The 18379-nt window shown below is 53.9% G+C and overlaps 7 protein-coding genes across 10 annotated transcripts; 5 read left to right on the top strand and 2 right to left on the bottom strand.

Annotated features, from left to right (window-relative positions):
- The first annotated feature begins 1052 nt into the window (after window positions 1–1052).
- On the top strand, window positions 1053–3211 carry PV07_07743 (uncharacterized protein). The gene is made up of 2 exons (XM_016394856.1): window positions 1053–1658; window positions 1708–3211. Exons 1-2 carry the CDS (start codon window positions 1643–1645, stop codon window positions 3048–3050), a joined length of 1359 nt encoding a protein of 452 aa, XP_016248275.1. The 5' UTR covers window positions 1053–1642; the 3' UTR covers window positions 3051–3211.
- Window positions 3212–3432: 221 nt separating this feature from the next.
- PV07_07742 (uncharacterized protein) lies at window positions 3433–6252 on the top strand. The gene has a single exon (XM_016394855.1). It carries the CDS (start codon window positions 3508–3510, stop codon window positions 5098–5100), a length of 1593 nt encoding a protein of 530 aa, XP_016248274.1. The 5' UTR covers window positions 3433–3507; the 3' UTR covers window positions 5101–6252.
- Window positions 5125–6281, bottom strand: PV07_07741 (uncharacterized protein). Its single transcript, XM_016394854.1, has 2 exons — window positions 6162–6281; window positions 5125–6051 (listed from the first exon to the last, which is right to left on the bottom strand). The coding sequence occupies exons 1-2, from the start codon at window positions 6216–6218 to the stop codon at window positions 5227–5229; spliced, it is 882 nt and encodes a 293-aa protein (XP_016248273.1). The 5' UTR covers window positions 6219–6281; the 3' UTR covers window positions 5125–5226.
- Window positions 6282–6661: 380 nt separating this feature from the next.
- PV07_07740 lies at window positions 6662–9173 on the top strand. 4 transcript variants are annotated; one of them, XM_016394850.1, is made up of 4 exons: window positions 6662–6973; window positions 7034–7167; window positions 7215–8696; window positions 8751–9173. In XM_016394850.1, exons 1-4 carry the CDS (start codon window positions 6926–6928, stop codon window positions 8986–8988), a joined length of 1902 nt encoding a protein of 633 aa, XP_016248269.1. In that variant the 5' UTR covers window positions 6662–6925; the 3' UTR covers window positions 8989–9173. The 4 variants fall into 4 exon arrangements, with proteins under 4 accessions (XP_016248269.1, XP_016248272.1, XP_016248270.1 ...); XM_016394853.1 differs by having other exon boundaries at window positions 7034–8696; XM_016394851.1 differs by having other exon boundaries at window positions 6662–7167.
- A 243-nt stretch (window positions 9174–9416) lies between these two features.
- Window positions 9417–13473, top strand: PV07_07738 (uncharacterized protein). Its single transcript, XM_016394848.1, has 7 exons — window positions 9417–10003; window positions 10058–10562; window positions 10631–10830; window positions 10884–11016; window positions 11069–11290; window positions 11338–11502; window positions 11554–13473. The coding sequence occupies exons 1-7, from the start codon at window positions 9601–9603 to the stop codon at window positions 12218–12220; spliced, it is 2295 nt and encodes a 764-aa protein (XP_016248267.1). The 5' UTR covers window positions 9417–9600; the 3' UTR covers window positions 12221–13473.
- On the bottom strand, window positions 12377–13436 carry PV07_07739 (uncharacterized protein; the record flags this gene model as incomplete). Its single annotated transcript, XM_016394849.1, has 5 exons — window positions 12377–12805; window positions 12855–12936; window positions 12984–13061; window positions 13124–13268; window positions 13319–13436. 5 exons carry the CDS (start codon window positions 13434–13436, stop codon window positions 12377–12379), a joined length of 852 nt encoding a protein of 283 aa, XP_016248268.1.
- Window positions 13462–16117, top strand: PV07_07737 (uncharacterized protein). Its single transcript, XM_016394847.1, has 5 exons — window positions 13462–14097; window positions 14148–14928; window positions 14986–15314; window positions 15421–15603; window positions 15814–16117. The coding sequence occupies exons 1-5, from the start codon at window positions 14032–14034 to the stop codon at window positions 15967–15969; spliced, it is 1515 nt and encodes a 504-aa protein (XP_016248266.1). The 5' UTR covers window positions 13462–14031; the 3' UTR covers window positions 15970–16117.
- The last annotated feature ends 2262 nt before the right edge of the window (window positions 16118–18379 follow it).

The raw sequence follows: 18379 nt of genomic DNA, 5'->3' as shown, positions 1-18379 counted from the left end.
GACCCTGTGTTCAGCCGAATCCCAAATGGTCCAACTGACTCTGACATCGCTTGCGTGGGATATGCATCGGGGCGCCACAGCGTAAGACCTTGGCTTAAACCGTATGTACCCATATTTAGACCTTGCGAGTTGGAGGTACTGCGCCACAGGTGGCAACTGTCACGGCTATGGATACATAGCACCATAGTATTGCGTGCAGGAGACATATGCTGTGTTCTGCTTGGAAACGAAGTTCATTTCACTTAGGGCAGGATGATTTTTGACATGCTGATGCTAGATTGTCATCGTGAATGTTGCTGTGCGGGAAGAAGCTGCCCGAAACCGGTCCCTGCCCCTATTCCAACGCGGATCGTCAGCATCCCTGCGGAGTGAAGCAAAGATGATATTTTCTGTTCCTACTCTTTGTCCGAAGGTGAAGCTCAGGTCTGTGTTTGCAGGAAGGTAATCTGAATGAGAACATTCCTGTCGAGTTTGTCCATCTCTGGATGACTGCTGCGCGATGCTCTCGATGAAACTATAGATGTGTGACTTGGATATGCTGCAACATTTCGGTAGCTGATCAGTTTCCACAATGGGTCAAATGTCTCTTTGCACTGCCCTGAACGAGATGCCACTACCTGGCGAGCGATTCATTTTGGTGCTTCGCAAAAACAAACTTCTCGCCTGTCGCACCGTGTTGAAATCTCGAAATCCAATGCACCATCATCGAGGTCCGCCAGCGATGTTCGCTGAAATTCGGCTCATCGTTGAGCTGATGGTGCTCGTCAGCCTGGATGACTTCTGATTGGAAGGGGGCATGTCAGGTCAGGAGATTTTCAACGCTCTTCAGATTGAAGACCCTTGCGGCAGCGTGTTTGAAGGAGAGATTTTGCGGGCGGCGCTTTGCCCCTTGCAGGCAGTAGGCACCCAGTAGGCACCCCGTAGGCGCACCAAGCTTTCTTTCACCCAGGCCTGTGAGCCAACCGCATTCGGGGTCCACCGCCGGAGGCTGCGTGTACAATGCCCCTTCATCTCGCACTCGCTCACCATCGCCTTCTGCTCCCCTTCGAACATCAATGCCCATTTGCCCGTGCCTTTTCGCTCGTTGCTTTGGGCTGTCTCCATCCTCTCCACCACCTCTGTGCTGGCTGGAGGGCCGAGAACAAGAGATCTGCTGGCCCAACTCACCTGCGGCTGTTCTTCGACTCCTCTTCGTCCTTCGCACTGAGCGCCCTTCAATCTTTCACAGCGACATACCTACTTCAATTCAGTCTTTTCCACGTTGGATTTTGGCTTTCTGTTGAGACGGTTGTCTCGTCCCACATTCTTTTGTCTGTTTTCGGCCACGGCTCCCTTCACGGCCCAGCCGCTTCCTTTCGACCACGCAATTCTCCTCTTCGTCACAACAAGAACTCGTGGTTGATCCACAGTCATTTGGCACTTCATCATAATCTTTTCAGTATTGGATCCCCCGACCTCGTGTCAACGTAAATCTGTCAAAGGGGTTAAAGTCAAAGAGTTACGACTGCGGATCGCGCACGAGACACACGAGGAGGAGCTTTGCCGGGATCAACACCTCTGATCTCGTCAGGTCCAAGTGGCCCTGTGACGCTACAATTGTGAGGAATAAACGTTTGGACCTTCGCGGAGAGCGGCGCTCGCAATGGCGTCGAATGGGCGTATGCACTCCTATCTGAGATGTCTAATTGAAGCTAACATGGAGCGAAGTTTTCGAGTCCTCTGCACATCAGTTATTTCGTCGCTGTGTCCAGTGCCCCCCCGACCCTCCGAGCTGCCCGGCATGCGGCGTAGATGAGACCTGCTCCTTGACTGCTCAGTCATGCGACTCCTGCGCGTCCACCACCTGCGTCAAAATTGGATCTCTGCCAGGTCAATCAGCGCCAAAGAAGTCCACACCTGTCGGCGGCATCGTCGGCGGAGTTGTTGGAGGCGTGGTCCTTCTGGCTGCCATTGTTTATTTGGTATACCGGTTTCGAATCCGTAAGAAACGGCGCGCTCTGGCTTGGGATCCTCCAGAAAAGAGAGATCAATCTACGCTTCACCGTGGCGACCGTCAATCCACCAGGTCTGCTCATTCAATTGCCTCCACGGTCTTTACGCGAGCTTCGAATGTTATCCAGATCGCCTACATCCCAGGAGTAACCGTCCGATCACCCCCAGACTCACCAGGACTTATGATTCCACCCGTTCCCTCGATTCCTGGAGGCATTGCGTCCAACTCGGCAACCGGATCACCCCAACTAGAGCAGCATTTCTTCATGCCAAAGGACCTGAGAGATTCTACCTGGTCGGACGCTTCTTCCCTCGACCCGCGAATAAGTCTTGCACCGAGCTTGGCTCGCGCAAGTGTGGCGACAACGATTTACCGCAGTGATGCTATTGTTCCACCTATCCCAGCTCAGCAGGCCTTCCGAGCGCAAGCCAACGTGGTGAGTGTCAAGTCCGGCTCGAACACCCCAGGAACATCCTCGACCCCGAGCACCAGAACGCCACAGATCCCTCAAGTCCCACAAGTGCCCAAGTTGGGAAGCGGCAACAGCTCCATTGTGGCGCGAAATGTTACCGCTCGGCCTATCGAGGTCAAGAAAGTCAGTTCAGGCAACAGAGTCCCTACGCTGGCAAATCTGGCCAAAGAAGCCGCTCGAAAGAGCAGCACTGCTACGAGCTCCAAGGAGAGCATCGCATTCTTTGTGGATGAAAAGGAAGTGGTGACTTCGCCTGCGACAACCACCCCCATGTCCGTCCTAGATGAGTCCCCAATCTCACCTCTGGTGATTCCTAAGCAGCCCTTCGCTGCCAATCACTCAGCGAGATCGTCATCGGTGAGCGCCATTCTTCCTCTGGAAGGGTCTAAGGAAGGCTCCTCGAACGGGCCCACACACCGGCACACTGGCAGCGCCACCTTGAGTGCCGTGATTGAGGATGCTATCAAACGTGCCCGGAATCCTGAACACATGAACGTGACGAGTCCGACTTTGCGGCCAGAACTGGTCAAGCACGACTCTGGACCGTTTTCGGATGCCAACGAAGTGAAGGAGAATTTACCTTGATGTACAATAACTTGTTTTCGTTTCTATCATATCCGGCACCTTGGGAAACGCCGGCATGTGCCACGAGGCCCTTGACGATATATTGGGTGGTTAGATTAGGATGATCTAGAGATCGATTCTCGTTAGGAAAATTATACTACCCTACCATCACGATGAAGAGATGCCCCCTTTCGCTTCCTCATCAATATCGCATACGTATCAAGGTCCCACGTGTCCGGAGAATCGCGTAAGCCGATGTTTGATGGCTCGGCACGAAACGTTTTGCCGCGTTCTCCCCTATCAACGAACTTGAGTGTTGACGCGATCTCACGTGATTTAAATGACTTTCTGGCGGTCATGCAGACGCGTCCTTCTACGCGTTCGTTTATACGCGTTGTTCCGACACATTACTCGGTACAGTAGTCAGAGAACATATCCCATCTCGGGCAAATCTGCTGTCCTTCGACACCTGGTCAACATGGGCATCAAGATGGCTGGCGACTCTTCACCCCAACAGCTCTCGCCTTCACGGAACGAAGATATTAGCATACCTGACGCTCCACCGCCGGACGCCGTTGAGCTTGATGGGATTGAAGTTGATTCGGTAACAAAGCCTGCTGACCATGCCCCCGTGGCATTGGAGGATTTGTTTGATGGCGATGACGACGATCTCGAGAGCGCCTTGCATTCTTCCAGCGAAGCCAACATCCCGTCCTCACCACCACAATCGGCGCCGGAGTCCTCAATCGACACCACTGCGGCGACACAGCAGGAGTCGTATTCAGATCCCACCATAATGAAACAGTTTTATGCTCGGCTTTTTCCCTTTCGGTCCCTTTTCCAGTGGCTCAACCACTCCCCCAAACCGGGACCCGACTTCACGAATCGAGAGTTCGCACTGACCCTTTCGAACGACGCGTATCTTCGATATCAGTCCTACCCTACGGCAGACTTGCTGCGCAAAGACATCTTGCGACACATCCCTTCCCGATTTGAGATTGGTCCAGTCTATACTACCAAGCCAGGTGACCGGAAGATGTTGAAAAACAGCTCCAGTTTTAAACCATTGAGCAAAGAGATTGTTTTCGACATTGATCTGACGGACTACGACGACATCCGGACATGCTGTGAAAAGGCGAATATTTGTGCAAAATGCTGGTCCTTTGCTACAATGGCCATTAAAGTCGTCGATGTTGCACTAAGAGAAGACTTTGGCTTTGAACACATCATCTGGATATATTCTGGACGTCGAGGCGTTCATGCCTGGATCAGCGACAGAGAAGCCAGAGAACTGGACGATGACAAGCGCAAAGCCATCACTGGGTACTTTGAAGTGCTGAAGGGAGGCGTGCAAGGTGGCAAGAGAGTGAATCTGAAGCGGCCACTCCATCCTCACATTGCCCGAAGCCTCGAGATCTTGAAACCATACTTTCAACAGGTCTTAATCGACCAGGAACCTTTTCTGTCTCAGAAAGGACAGGACCGTCTTCTCCAATTGCTTCCAGACAAGGCGCTAAACGAGGCCCTGGTCAAAAAGTGGTCAAGCAGCCCCGACCGACCGAGCATCAAAAAGTGGGAAGATATTGATTCTCTGGCCAAGACAGGTGTCAGCAAGACCTTGGACACCAAGGCCTTGGTCGAAGCTAAGCAAGACATTCTGCTAGAGTACACCTATCCGAGGTTGGACGTGGAAGTCGGCAAGAAAAGGATTCACTTGCTGAAAAGTCCCTTCGTCGTGCACCCGGGAACGGGACGAGTGTGTGTTCCCATCACAGCTGGTGGTGATATGAATCGCGCCGAGGCCTTTGATCCGCTCTCCGTGCCCAAGGTTACCGAACTTCTCGGTGAAGTCGACCGATTCGGCAACGAGGAGGCTGATACACAAACAAATGGATATATCGAGGACGGCTTGACAATGAGAAAGCTGAATGATTGGGAAAAGACCAGTCTCAAGTCCTACGTTGAACTGTTCGATGGGTTTGTCCGGTCACTGCTGAAGAGCGAAATGGTCCGAGTCAAAAGGGAACGAGACGAAGAGGGGGTCACTGGAGCGGACGGGATGGAGTTTTGACGAACAAGTGCTATGTCGGTGCCGGTCGAGGACAACGCTTGGCTTCTTCCGCCGGCCCTGGCCTTGCTGCCTGCACATACCACAAAACAAATCCTGTATTCTGGAAACAGTACCTGGGTAATAGTCTCAAAGCGAGGCTTTTGCTTTTTGCGCAGACGCAGCATCGAGCTTCAACACCCGCCTCGCATTTCCACCCATGAACGCAGCAACTACTTCGCGCCGGAAACCTCCTTCTCCCAACAGGTGTTGCTTGACGCTATCTACACAAGCGTCCCAAGTCAGTTGAGGAAAGTTGGTCCCAAACATGACCTTTTTGCGTCCCGTTGTGTTGGCAAAGGTGATCAACTCCGGGGGATAATATTTTGGAAGATATGCACTGGTATCGATATAGACGTTCTCGTGCTTCCAAGCAACGGCTACCATTTCGGCCGTCCAAGGATATCCTATGTGGCCGCATATGATTTTTAGTTGGGGGAACTTGAGTGCAATGGTGTCGATGTAAGGTATTGGGCGTCCCGTTTCACTCGGACACAGAGGACCGGTGTGACCAACTTGGGTACAGAAGGGGATGTCAAGCTCGATGCACTTGACGTACAACGGCCAGTAATGGGCATCAGTGGGTGGCAGACCCCATAGCCATGGCACGACACGCAGGCCTTTGAAGCCCTCGTTGACCACATAATGCTCGAGTTCTTTCACGGCATTCACCGGGTCCAGCAAGTCCACAGATGCAAGGCCAAAGATCCGATCAGGATAGGCTCTAGTGAACTCGGCGACTTGGTCGTTGGAGAAGACCACTTTGCCAGGCCGACGCCATGATGCCAGACAGATCTGGGATACCCCTGCTGAATCCATCATGGCAACCAACTCCTGAGGTGTCGGTCGACGAGCCACAAAGTCGGGATCGGCATGACTCTGTTGAAAAAGCCGCTGGGCTTCTGGCACACCATCCTACAGCAACTGTCAGGAGCCGCGAATGACAGAAGCAAGCCATAGAGGTTATGCAAGCATAGCAAAGAGATGTGGGATGACCATCGTCAAACCAAGAGCCGAGCACATACAAGGGCGAAGGGATTTGCCCACACATCCACGATAGGAAAGTTCATGTCCGATGCCATGGCGAACCAACCCTCAACTAGTGAGAGCGATATAAATGTCTTCTGCAGTATCTTAGGGTGCTTTTATTGTGCTACAAGCAGCTGGTGTTCAGGTGTTTGGTAGGAGTGTGTGAGATTGTCAGCCTCGGTAACTCCCGACGAGGCTGAAGAGTATACCGAATAAGGCTCGCTGACCCGCAAGGCTACGGTCATTCGCCAACTGCTACACTGCCACACCTCCGAGTTACCTAGGTTCTCGTACCGATTACTCGTACAGCCCCCGAGCGAGTTGGTCCGGCGATGTCGGCCTTGCGGAGCAAAACTGTCTCCGGGATGCCGCTTGCGATGATGTTTTGTCAGCCAGGCTGCTACCCTGGCAATTGAATCTCGCATCTGAGCGCCATAATACCGTCGGGGCAATTGCTGAAGTTTCCACTGGAGATCCAAGTCTGGATCGGATTACTCAGAGATGCACAATCAGCTGGCCTGTGTCCAGTTGCTCCCCAACGTCATGGGCCTCCCGCGAACATTTCAAATGCTCGTCCTCGACTCCAGACTTCACCACCCTCCGATAGTCTAGTTTCTCTTTGCCAGCTAAGCCCGCCGGATCTGCATAGCCGGATCTTGTTCAACAGCATTTTTCTCTATTGTCGTGCTTGAGACGCTGTGCACCTGCAAGGCTTCCAGCCGAACCAGCCGGGCTCCCTTCGTCTTCAGGGGTGTCCACCATGTCCCAAACAGTTACGCAACCTCCCAAAACGGGTAACATGGCTCAGGTAGGCCCTTCTCAAAAATTCAGACCATTTGAGGGAGGGTCCTGACCCTGGATCATTCAGGCCTGCGATCTTTGCCGCTTGAAAAAGAGAAAATGCGATTTAAAAACGGCAGGCGGTAGGTGTTCGGCATGTGAAAAGTCCAAATCGGTGTGCCAGATGACACATGTCACCAAGCCGCGAGAGAAGCGGAAAAAGTTGTTGTCCCTGTCCGTGGAGGAGTACTTGGTCTAACAAGGAGCAGGAAGCAGATGGAGAATCTAGAGGAGCGCCTCAAAAGCCTCGAGGAACTCATCAAAATGTCGGTCGCGGCAAAGATTTCGGAGGGCAGTCTCTCGGAGCGGGTGGACGTTCTGACTCCCTCCTCGCTGCCGTCGACTACATCCCCGACTGAACAAACCTCATATGTGTCAGATACACTTCTGTCAGAAATGGCAGATCATAGTGCCCAGCCGTCGCCTAGCCAGACACTGCTGCAAGCAATCGGCTCCAACCAACTGCGAGGAATAACGAGTGACTTCTCGCAATCACTAAGCAGAGAAATCAACCTGCTGGACACCGAAGTGGCTCAGCAATGGAGCCCAAACTCGGATTCCTCATTTGCCATGCCGGCCCCAGCCCTCGCTACGACTGATGAGGAGCTTCGTCCTCAGGTCCGTTATAATGGGGCGAAGAAGTGCTCATTGCCACCAGTCCAAGGCGGCCTCTTTCTACTGCAGGAATTCCTGGTGGATTTCAATGCCGCGATTCCACTTTTCGACCCTGCTGTTATCACGTCACTGTTCCAGGACTGTTATAACGGTAGAGCCAACGGTAAACCGATTGAGTGGGTTGCGCTCAAGGTAGTCCTAGGCATTGCACACCGCTTGCGAGCAATGAGTCCGTTGGGTGTCCCTCAAGACACGGAGAATGCCGAAATCTATCTGCAAGAATCCCTCGACACTGTTCCGGAATTGCTGGTTTTACGGCCGTCCTTGCTTCTAGCGCAATGTTTTCTCGGCTTGGCTGTGGTGATATCGACTTCCTCGCGACCGTATCCCGCCCAGATGTTTGTCTCCCTGGCCCTGCGCGTCGTCCAGGATCTTCGGGTCAATGATCCTCAAGGAATCGAACCGATTAACGCGGTCGACCGGGTCCAGCAACAACGTGTTTTCTGGATTGCTTATTTTATGGAAGTAGACATGAATCTGAGGGCAGGCAGACTACCGAATCTAACGCCGAGACTGATCAACATTGAATTACCGAGGGATGGCGAGCCGGATGCCGCCGGTGAAATCACTGCTGCCAACGGAGAGTTCAAGGTCAACATCTTCCGACTTCATGTGGAACTTGGTTTGCTCCAGGCCGAATTCGGGGAACAGCTCTCGCTGCCACATACTGCTCCAAAGTCAGATTGTCCAAGCGAGGTCGAGTTACGTTCAATCAATTCACGGCTGGAGGAGTGGCGACGCAACTGGATCTTCGAGCTCGACGCCGAGCATCTACGTGCGGCTCTGCATCGGTCGGATCTGGTCCATTTTGTGGTCCTAGAGTCAACGTATTTTTCGACGACCTACGCCTTTTGGGCACATATTTTGCCAGCGCCTCGGACAAGAAACAATGCATTTTCAGCCCAAGGACTAATCGAGGGAATGTCGAAACAAAAAGCGCAGATTTTGCACAAAGATGCACGGAGATTCATCGACCTTCTGAGGTTGATTCCGGGCGACGACATTGCCTGCAATTGGTGAGTTTGGCAGACACTTCCAGACAAAAGGTCGACTGACAAGATGCTCTGCAGGCTATCGCTAGAAACCATTGTCTCAGCATTAGTGGTCGTGCTTGCCCATATTATTTTCAACCCACTCGACGAAAGTTCCGTGTCGGACTTCGGTGTGTCGCGACATATGCTACAAATCCTGCATCGTTTGAGCAACATCAGCAAAGATGACGGACTGGTTGCCATTCAGAATTTATGTGTAGATCTATATCTAAGGGCCGAGAGAGCATTACAGGGGGACAAACCGCTCCGCCGGTGACAATCCAACAGGCCAACATCAGAACCGCCGACAGCCTCGTACCCTGGACATATTGAATGGATCGACTGATGATGAACACTAGAATGGGTTGGACGACTTTGTACTTATATTTGGCAATATACCCAGGCGTGCTCATGATCTCATATTGTCTTGAATGGTTGTGTCGAGTAATTGCCGGCCAGCTACTTATCGAGAAAGAAGGTCGGCTGTTTCTCGTTAAAGCCTACTTAGCGAGCCGAGAACGGGCGATCAGTGCCACCAAAGCTCCTCCTCATACTCCAACCTAGTTGTCCTTGCTCCGTCTAACCAGCGTGCCAGCTGAACGGGACGATGGCTCTGCTTCCCCGCAAAAGGTGCCATGCGTCCACCCGCGTTGACTAACGATCCTTCCATTACCTTCGCCCTCAGCCTCCAAAACTTTTCTGTCCGTACCAAGTATCATCACTAAGACCTCAATTCTTCGAAGTACTACTCGTAATCGGCATCATCTCCAGAAGCAGCCGGTCCATCCGCCTATGGAGCGCCAATCCGCGCGGGACAAGAGCACACACCGCTGATTATATCAATGCCGCCCGGCCGGATCCAACAGTCTTCGCATGAGAAAGGAGCCTGATGTCGTCCCAAACCAGCTCTTCCGATCCACAGCCCAAGCGCCAGGGGAAGCATGTCACTACCGCTTGTCTCGGCTGTCGCAAACGCAAGATCAAGTGCGACGGTATTAGCCCACGCTGCTCCAACTGTGTCCTCTACGGGCAGGAGTGCGTCTTCCAGCATGGCGTGGATAAGCGAAAGATTGCGCCTAAGGAGAGATTGCAGGCCCTGACGAGCTATTGCCAGCAACTCGAGTCGTTACTCATTGCCAATGGTATAGATGTGCCGCCTCCACCGCCGCTCCATGTTCAGAGCATCGCAGCAGACAGCCAGGCTGCGTCATCATGGCCGGCTGAGGCTTCTCTACCCGAAAGCTTTCCCGCCGGCACCGGCCAGTCCGACTTCGCTGTATCAGAATGGCCTGGTGAGACTTTATGGTGCTTGAAAGTGAAATTGTGACATACTAAGATTGATCCAGGCGAAGACGGAAACGGTGGTCGAAATGCCTCGTTCATGACGGGAAAGCCTCTCGAGGAGGGTTACTTGTATTCTGATTCTTCTCCGGACGTGCCTCAGACCGATAATTCCAACGCCGACTTCAAAGCAACGGTTCCGACCCCCAACGAAGACATTTTGCTAGATCAATTGTCCGGGAGAATGGGCTCGTTACAGATCGCCGAGGACGGCCAGTTACGGTTCTATGGGGCTACGTCCAACTTGCACATCCTCCATAATGGACCCCTGTCCTTGTCACGATCAAAGTTCCGCTCGCCCTCTGAACAAGGCGCGGAATTGCTAAACGGGGCCGGTGTCGGTCATTTTGTCGACGAGAGCCTGGAAGACCACCTCTTGCGACTGTATTTCACCTGGGAGGAGCCTTCGATTCATGTGGTCGACGAGTCCGTCTTCTGGCGTGAACGAATGATCTGCAAAGGCGCAGGTCAAGTTAGTACCTTGTACTCAGAGGTATTGACCAATGCAATGTGAGCGATATCGCCTTACCTGTGCCGGCCCGCATCATATGAGTTACTTGTTGTCTGACCGTCCTCAGGTGTTCTGTCGGAGCGACTCTTACAAACAGGACTTACCCTCATTTGCCTGATCCGCTTCCGGATTTCTTTGCCACTAGGTCCAAATTGCTTTTGGAACTCGAGATGGACGCACCGACTCTATCGACTGTTCAATCCCTGGTTATTCTTAGTGCGGTTGAGGCCCTGCTGACAAGGGATGCCCGTGGCTGGCTTGATAGTGGTATGACAAGGCTCGGCGGTAGTGAAGTGCTTGACACTAACGCGGCCACGTAGGAATGGCAGTCCGACTCGCTGTCGATTTAGGCCTTCATCTTGATCCTGAACCATACGTCCAGGCCGGTCTGATCACCTGTGAAGAAGGGATGATTCGAAAGATAATATGGAGCGGTGTCTTCGTTCACGACAGGTATTTATGTCTTCTTCTGTCAGGCTGGGGTAGTTGAATGACCGGTTACCAGGATGTGGAGTCTATACGTTGGCAGACCCGTCGCACTCGATGACAAGCATATTACTGTGCAGTTCTCTGCGGAAGAAGCCAAGGCGGGTCGGGTTGCGAGGTACTGGTCTCCTTACGACGACAACGAGACCTTAGACTTGCCTCGGATGATGGACTCAATCGACGAACTGGGCATCTGGAACGTGAAATTATGTGCGCACATGACCGCTATCAGAGAGACGCTGTAAGTTGCTCCTTCGGCCATGAACAAGTGCCTCTAACGCCACTCAGGTACCCTGACGCGATGACGGGTCCGACCAACGCCAGACAGCTGTTTCAGTTTGCAAACCAAATGCGTGACAAGTTGTTGGGTTGGCAGAGAAGCCTCCCGCCCAGCTTGGCTGTCAATAACCTGGACAAAAGAGCACTATACCTTCCACACGTACTCCAACTCCAGTGAGTAGACACACTCGTTTATCCCTGTTCGATGCAGCTGATTCCTCTTAGCATGCAATATCATAGCATCATGATCATCACGTTCCGCCCGTTCTTTGCCTCTGTGAAGACTCTGCCGGGTCTAACTACTGCTGAAATTGCGGCCGGCCGCAACCATTGCACGACCTCGGCCAATTTCGTGGCGAAGCTGATTCAGACCTATCGTCGCCAGTATAGTCTCAGAAGGATCAATGTTCAGGCCGTCCACCTCGTTTTTACGGCGACGTTGATCCATGTTTTCACCGCCTGTGCGGCAACAGATCCGGTTCGAAGCAACAGCGCGTGGAAGAATTTGGAAACCTGTTGTCAAGCATTGAGTGAACTGGGACTTGCCTTCAAGAGCGCTTCAAGAGCACTCGAGGTCATCATGGGCATCAAGAGTGATCTCCTCCGCAGGTCGAAGTCAAACATCAAGCGACAGAATCCGTGGGGCGACGCTCCAGAGGCTGGGCCTGCGCCAGCAAAGAAGCGGCGGCCCACAAACGCCGAGAGCGATCTATTGCAGACACACCAATCTCCTCAGAGCCAGGGCAGCTCCGATTTTGGCCTCAACCTAACCGAGGCTGACCCTGCATTCAATTTTTTCGATACCTCGTATGACGACTTTTCCCTCGAAACTCTATTCTGGGGTGGCTACACCAATCTTGAACTGCCTCATTTCCCACCTCAAGAACCATGAGACCCACCAAAATATACTACCCCTATTTTCAAGCCACCCGGTCTCGTACAGACCGGGTCGAATGATGTCCTTCTACAAGCAGGCAGGCCATCTGCTCCGGGCCAAGCATCCAGCATGAGGTTATTTTACGAAGGATCAACGTTTAAGCCTTCCGCGCTACAGCTGACCGGCATGCACGCCGCCGGTAACAAGGACATCGGTGCCGGTCGTGTACGCTGCGGCATCGCTAAGAAGATATCCGACGACGCCCTTGAGATCGGCTCGATCACCTATTCTCCCCATTGGCGGTGCAGATTTGAAGACCGTCAGCAATTCAGGCCTTGTGATGGCCAGCCCTTTGGTCATCTCCGTGGCGATGAAGCCAGGGGATACCGTGTTTACTCGGATTCCCAGAGGGGCAAGCTCCACTGCCAGCTGGACGCAAAGGGACTTGACGGCACCTTTGGAGGCGGCGTATATGTTGAGTCTCTGGGTTGGCAGGGCAGATACAGCAGAAACCGATGCTATCATCACGATGCTCCCGCCAGTGTTCTGGGCTCGCATTTGTTTGGCAGCCAATTGCGCGCTGAGCATGGTGCCCATCACCTGAAACAATGTCAGCGGTCTTTCCGGTGGTGGAAATGTCCCAACGCACATTGACTTGTAGGATCCTGGCCCCTTCATCCCAGGTTGTGTCAAGGAATGGTTTATCATGGACAATGCCAGCCGCGGTGACGCTACAAGCGTGGTTAACAATGTCCACTGCCGCAAAAGTCTACCTTACCAGTTGTCTATCCGACCGAAGTCCTTCGCCACAGCTTCGAAGCTTCGAGTCAGGCCGTCCGGGTCTGTGACGCTTGCTCTACAAACACAACAAAAGTTAGCCGAGGATCCCCCATTGCTCACAAGCGGAGGCAGACATACCGATAGTATTTGGCCGTCACGCCTAGTTCCTTCTCGAAATCGAGAAAAGCGTCAGATGGCTTTTCGAGGATATCGAGAACGGCGACATCGCTTCCTAGCTCGGCAGCACCTCTGGCCAGAGCTAATCCAATGCCCCGTGCTCCCCCTTTGGCTATTCAGCGACAAGACGCACTTTAGTCTCGACCACACACTCACCAGTCACGACGGTGACCCTGCCTTTCAGAGACATCAAGTCCTGTATCGACCTGGCCCGGTAGGCATCTTCGCTGGACGCTCCGAGCTTGGCTGCTGGGGCTGTGTTCTCTGTTGACATAGCTCGAGTTTGGTGAGCAGCGTTCCTCTGAATGGCGCTCGATGTTTGCGTTAAGAAGGGCTTCGGCCTCACAAGTCTGGGCAGGGATGCCGGCCGGAGTTTGCGCAGAGCTCGAGCTCCCGTGAACTGCTGTCCAAGGTGCATTTTCGATGCTATCCACCCTGAGCTCATGACCACGGAAGCGAACCTACGCCTCGGGTAAGACGTCAAGATACGGATGGCACTTTACTTGCCAAAAGTGTCGTTCTCGTGAGAAATATCGAGCTGCAGGGCTCCGACTTACCCAAAAGATGTACTCTTAGTCACGATGGACCAGAACGCGACCGGGAGAATACGGTCTACCTCTACGATGCTAACTTTGTCTCATATTGTCCGTGAGAGAATCGAGTTCCCCGGGTTTCGATTCCCGCACCAGGATGCGGGGGTGGGTTAGTATTCATTGTTGTGGACCAATCATAGGCTGTATTGAAGGAAAAGTGGGGTCAGGGCTCGGCATCAATCGTGTGGGGTACTCGACATACATAATCAGGGCATACGCTCTCAACGCGATTGCTTCGGCATTGTCCATCAATCTTCACTCAGCAAGTCGCCCATCATGATGTTCCTCAAATCTGTCAAAGGTCGAACTCTCTACCGGATAATGAGCATTTGTTGCTCACTGGTAAGCATGCCAAGCCCGACCCGCGTCCGCCTCCTGCTCATACAAACCAGTCCTTCTGCATGTACGGCTACGACGCCGGCGTCCTTGGAGGCATCCAGACCACAAAACCCTTCCTCGACGCGATGGGCCATCCGACTGGTACATACGTCATCCCCATGATTGCGTCCTCGTACACGCTAGCGGCCGCCGTGTGCTCCTTGGCCGTCACCGTCCTCGGGATGCCTCTGGGACGACGAGGGTGTATCCTCATGGGCGATGCCCTTGTCATCGTTGGAGCCAGCATCCAAGCCTCTTCTTGGTCGGTTGCTCAGATCATTGTTGGTCGTGTCCTTTGCGGGTTCGGCATCGGATTCATCTCCTGCAGCGTCCCCACATACATGGCCGAGATGAGTATCACATCCAAAGAACGAGGTCCTGAGGTCGCCGTTCAATGCGTCTGGTTGATAAGCGGGGTTGGGGGAGCCTACTGGATGGATTTTATCTTCACAAGGATGACGAACCAAGTGACATGGCGGTTTCCAATTGCCTTTCAAGCATCTTTCGCCACCATCTCCATCATCGGCATGTTCTTCTTACCCGACACGCCCAGGTGGTATTACGCCAAAGGCCGCGTCGCAGAGGGAGACAGCGTTGTCATGCGTCTCCATGATCGGCCAATGGAAGACCCTGCCGTCCAGGCCATGCGAAATGAGATCCTGGCCTCGATCAAACTCGAAGAGGAGGACGAGCATAAATTCAACCCCCTGGATCTCTTTTGGGACAGAAGCGACCTGAGAGCAGGCCGCCGGATCAGGATATCCTTCATGATCCTCTCCATTCAGCAGATGATGGGTCCGTCTCTTGTCCAATCAGTTGGTGGCCCCTCTTGCTAACCCACGTACACAATAGGCATCAACCTGTCCGTCTACTATTCAACGGTCATCTTCTCACAGGTCGGACTGTCTTCTTTCCTCTCCCAGCTCCTCGCTGCGGTAATGAACACCGGTTTTGCCTTGGGAACATATCCCTTGCCCTGGACGATCGAGCGATTCGGCCGGCGTGCCGTTTTGATCTGGTCGGCGGTCGTCTTGACAATCTGTATGCTCGTGTTCGTGATTATGATCGGCTTGCCGCATCCTACCCTAGCAACACAATGGACGGCTGTGGCGTTTGTGATCATCTACAACTTTGTGTTTGGCTATGGCTGGATTGGAGTTCCTTGGTTATACGGACCTGAGGTGAGTCTAGCCAACACTGTGAAGCGCACGAAGATGTCCTCTTTATCTGGGCTTCTGGAAGAACACAATAATGGTTGATCTTGCTGACCTGGCGGATTTTGAACAGATCGCACCACTCAAACTGCGTCACCTCGGTGGCGCTGCCGGTGCATTCGGCGAGTGGCTGTTCAGCTTCATCACCGTCTTCGCCGGGGGCATCGCGCTGCAGAACGTTGGCTGGAAGATCTGGATCTGGATGCTCTTGTCCTGCGCGGTCGCCGTGCCGTTTGTGTATTTCATGTGTCCCGAGGTATGTCGTCTTTCCCTGATCGCTCCTCCATCCCACCCATCTACATCTACAAAAACAACATCAGCCCCACAGCCCATTCCTTCCCTCCCTCTCTCCCACATCTTCTTTCCTCCTCTCCGTTCTCCTACCCATTTGCACGATCATTATATACTCCTGCTCTAGAGCTTTGTTCTGACCTGAGCCGCCCTTATTTGGGCCGGCACCGTACAGACCACAGGCAAAACCCTCGAAGAGATCGACCTGATCTTCGCAAAGCCCGAGATCAGGGACTCGGCGCTCGCGGCGCGCACGATCCACGACCGCCACGCCGAGGAGGTCCGGAACAAGGAGCACGTCATCCAGTACGAGGAGAAGGAGGACGCCTGAACGGGACGTCGAATAGGCGGGCACGGGTGAGGCGAGGCAGCTTAAGGCAGTGCAACCCAGGCTGCTTCGATCTCTCAGGTGCCTCTTTTGCAGGATATACCTTGCGGAACTTGTGGGAGAAATGGGGCTAAAAAAAAAGTTCGCCCAAAATCATAAGCCAAACGACAGTCGCGACCGGCAAAGTCGAAAAGCAAACATAGGCGTGGGATAGGGAGTGAGAAACGTGTATAGATCCATCTATAGATACAAGTCCAAGTCTAGACATTTGATACCGATTCATAATCCAAAGAAGAAGAGAGAGATAAAAACCACGCTTAAACGTGTCCTGTCATCTCGTGTCGAGTTCTTTCATAGCATGTATTCAATGGTGCCAGTCTCTATTCGATCCTGTTCCGTGGTCCCACCGTTCTGTGCGCCATATGCGGTAGACTCTCTCCTGCGCCACCTCCTCTGCTGGTCCTGCTCTTCCTTCTGCGTGGGCAACTCATTTCATTCGTCCATTCATTCATCGACCACGAGATGGTATCTTCAGAAAGATTGAACACTCCAGCACTTGAACTCAATGATACCGACATGACGGTACTAGTGACACCTCGTCCTGTCTCCAGCCCTATTCGCCTGCCGAACTACCCCCACCTAGCTATCTATATATGCTTGCGACGCAACCACGTTATCGAACCACTTCGAACCACTTGGCCGCGCCCAATCCACGAGGAAGAAGGTGCGGAAGATCCGACGGTATTCCGGCCACAAGGACGTGCGAGCAGGCGAAGTCCTCGGATCAGAAGGAGAGTCGACTCCACCACCTGTTCTTCTCGGCGACCGTTCTCGCTCCCGGACGTGCTGCGCAAGACGGCGCTGGAACCACTGGTCCCTGGTCCAGCTCCTGCGGTGGTCGATCACCGAGTGCCGCGACGGCGACGACGGCGACGACGGCGTCTTCCGGCGCTCCTCGAAGGCGCCGAGATAGTAGAGCCAGGCGTGCGCGTCGCGGTACCGCCGTTTCTCGTGCGCGGTCGCGACCGAGGCGGTGAGCTCCAGGACCGAGCGCAAATGGCGCATGATCCCGGGCGACGCGTCGCGGATGTCTCGCCCGTCGATCGTGGCCTCGTGCCCGATCGCGCGGACATAGTACAGCAGCCCCAACGCTAGGCCGGCCTGGGTCAGGCGCTCTCCTGGAGACGGTGGGATGGGTGGTGGTGGTGGTCCGCCTCCTCCCCCTCCTCCTGCCACAGAAGACGAGCCTTCACGCCATGGCGGAAGGATGTTCTCTCGCAGGTCAAAGTACATCTGGAGGACCTTGCACATGAGGTACTCGCTCTGCGTGACGAACCAGGCGAAGGCGAGTTGCTTCTGTTCTGGGGGACCCCACGCCTCGTCTGACACTCGCAGGCCGTCTTCGCAGAACGCCGCTTGGTGGCGCGAGGTTATGAAGAGGCGCCGCAGCTCGGGGATCTCGATGGCCGCGTTGATGCTGGCAAAAACCGGCTCGGGGATAGGGGGCAGAAGCTGCTCGGCCACGGCCCAGATCGGCTCGACGATGGCACGGTACCAGTCCGGGTCGAAGTGCGTCCGCCGCATCACCTTCGAGGCGTCGTCGCAGTCGTCGTTGATGGCCTGGATAATCATCAGGTGGTCCACGATGCCGTCGTTCAACCCTTGCATCATGCTCCGCGCCAGCACCTTGCCGTGGACGGCCACGGAGGGGCTGTTGTCGGAGAACACGGCTGCGCGGAAGAGCCAGAAGACATGGGTGATGAGCCCCTGGTTCTGGAGAAGGACCCTCTTATCTCTTCCTCTGCCAGCGCCAGCGATATTGTCCAACGACTGCCGCAAGAGCTCTGAGCTCTTGGTCGCGAGAATCAAGGCCTGTCTGCTCATCTTGAGTCGTCCGTCCTCCGGCATCAAGATGGCCATGTTGTGGAGAAAGCTCGCGATACAGGCCAAGGCCTGGCCCTCTGAGTTGAGGCTGCCGGTGGCAAAGCCCCAGCCTTGCCTCGCGGTCTGCGCCGGCAACCAATTGCTATCATGCAGCACGTCGATGGGACCGTGAGAATCCCCGTATAGTCTGCGGAAGAACGGGTTGAAGTATAGGTTCGGAAAGAGCGCCTCTCGCATGAACGTCAAGACTTGGTTCACTAGCGGTGTCACGGCCACTGGAAAAGTACTGAAAGGGTCCGAGTGGCCCTTTAGCATCACTACCGGCGGTATTGGGAGTCTCTTCTCGGCCGAAGGAGCAGACTCATCGGTAGAGCCAGACTTGGCGGTGCTCCTGGAGTCGAAGTTGGTGCTGGCACTAGAGCTGCTTGTATGCTGCTGCTGCTGCTGCTGCCGCCGCCGCGGCACATGCATCCTGTAGATGGCTTGCGTTCGTGGTGCCGATTGAAGAACGGTATGACTCGGAGGTATA

Source organism: Cladophialophora immunda, assembly GCF_000835495.1.
Source record: "Cladophialophora immunda strain CBS 83496 unplaced genomic scaffold supercont1.4, whole genome shotgun sequence".
Taxonomy (NCBI): Eukaryota; Fungi; Ascomycota; class Eurotiomycetes; order Chaetothyriales; family Herpotrichiellaceae; genus Cladophialophora; species Cladophialophora immunda.
This window is presented reverse-complemented; position numbering and strand designations above follow the sequence as displayed.

Coding starts and splice junctions, on each gene's coding strand:
- PV07_07742 (XM_016394855.1), top strand. CDS start 3,508: ATGGGCATCAAGATGGCTGGCGACTCTTCACCCCAACAGCTCTCGCCT.
- PV07_07741 (XM_016394854.1), bottom strand. CDS start 6,218: ATGGCATCGGACATGAACTTTCCTATCGTGGATGTGTGGGCAAATCCC. Junction 6,052..6,161: donor GGGCAAATCCCTTCGCCCTT/GTATGTGCTCGG, acceptor CAGTTGCTGTAG/GATGGTGTGCCAGAAGCCCA.
- PV07_07740 (XM_016394850.1), top strand. CDS start 6,926: ATGTCCCAAACAGTTACGCAACCTCCCAAAACGGGTAACATGGCTCAG. Junction 7,168..7,214: donor CCGCGAGAGAAGCGGAAAAA/GTTGTTGTCCCT, acceptor AACAAGGAGCAG/GAAGCAGATGGAGAATCTAG. Junction 8,697..8,750: donor GACGACATTGCCTGCAATTG/GTGAGTTTGGCA, acceptor GATGCTCTGCAG/GCTATCGCTAGAAACCATTG.
- PV07_07738 (XM_016394848.1), top strand. CDS start 9,601: ATGTCGTCCCAAACCAGCTCTTCCGATCCACAGCCCAAGCGCCAGGGG. Junction 10,831..10,883: donor CCGTGGCTGGCTTGATAGTG/GTATGACAAGGC, acceptor GCGGCCACGTAG/GAATGGCAGTCCGACTCGCT. Junction 11,017..11,068: donor GGTGTCTTCGTTCACGACAG/GTATTTATGTCT, acceptor ACCGGTTACCAG/GATGTGGAGTCTATACGTTG.
- PV07_07737 (XM_016394847.1), top strand. CDS start 14,032: ATGATGTTCCTCAAATCTGTCAAAGGTCGAACTCTCTACCGGATAATG. Junction 14,098..14,147: donor TGAGCATTTGTTGCTCACTG/GTAAGCATGCCA, acceptor CATACAAACCAG/TCCTTCTGCATGTACGGCTA. Junction 15,315..15,420: donor CTTGGTTATACGGACCTGAG/GTGAGTCTAGCC, acceptor GATTTTGAACAG/ATCGCACCACTCAAACTGCG.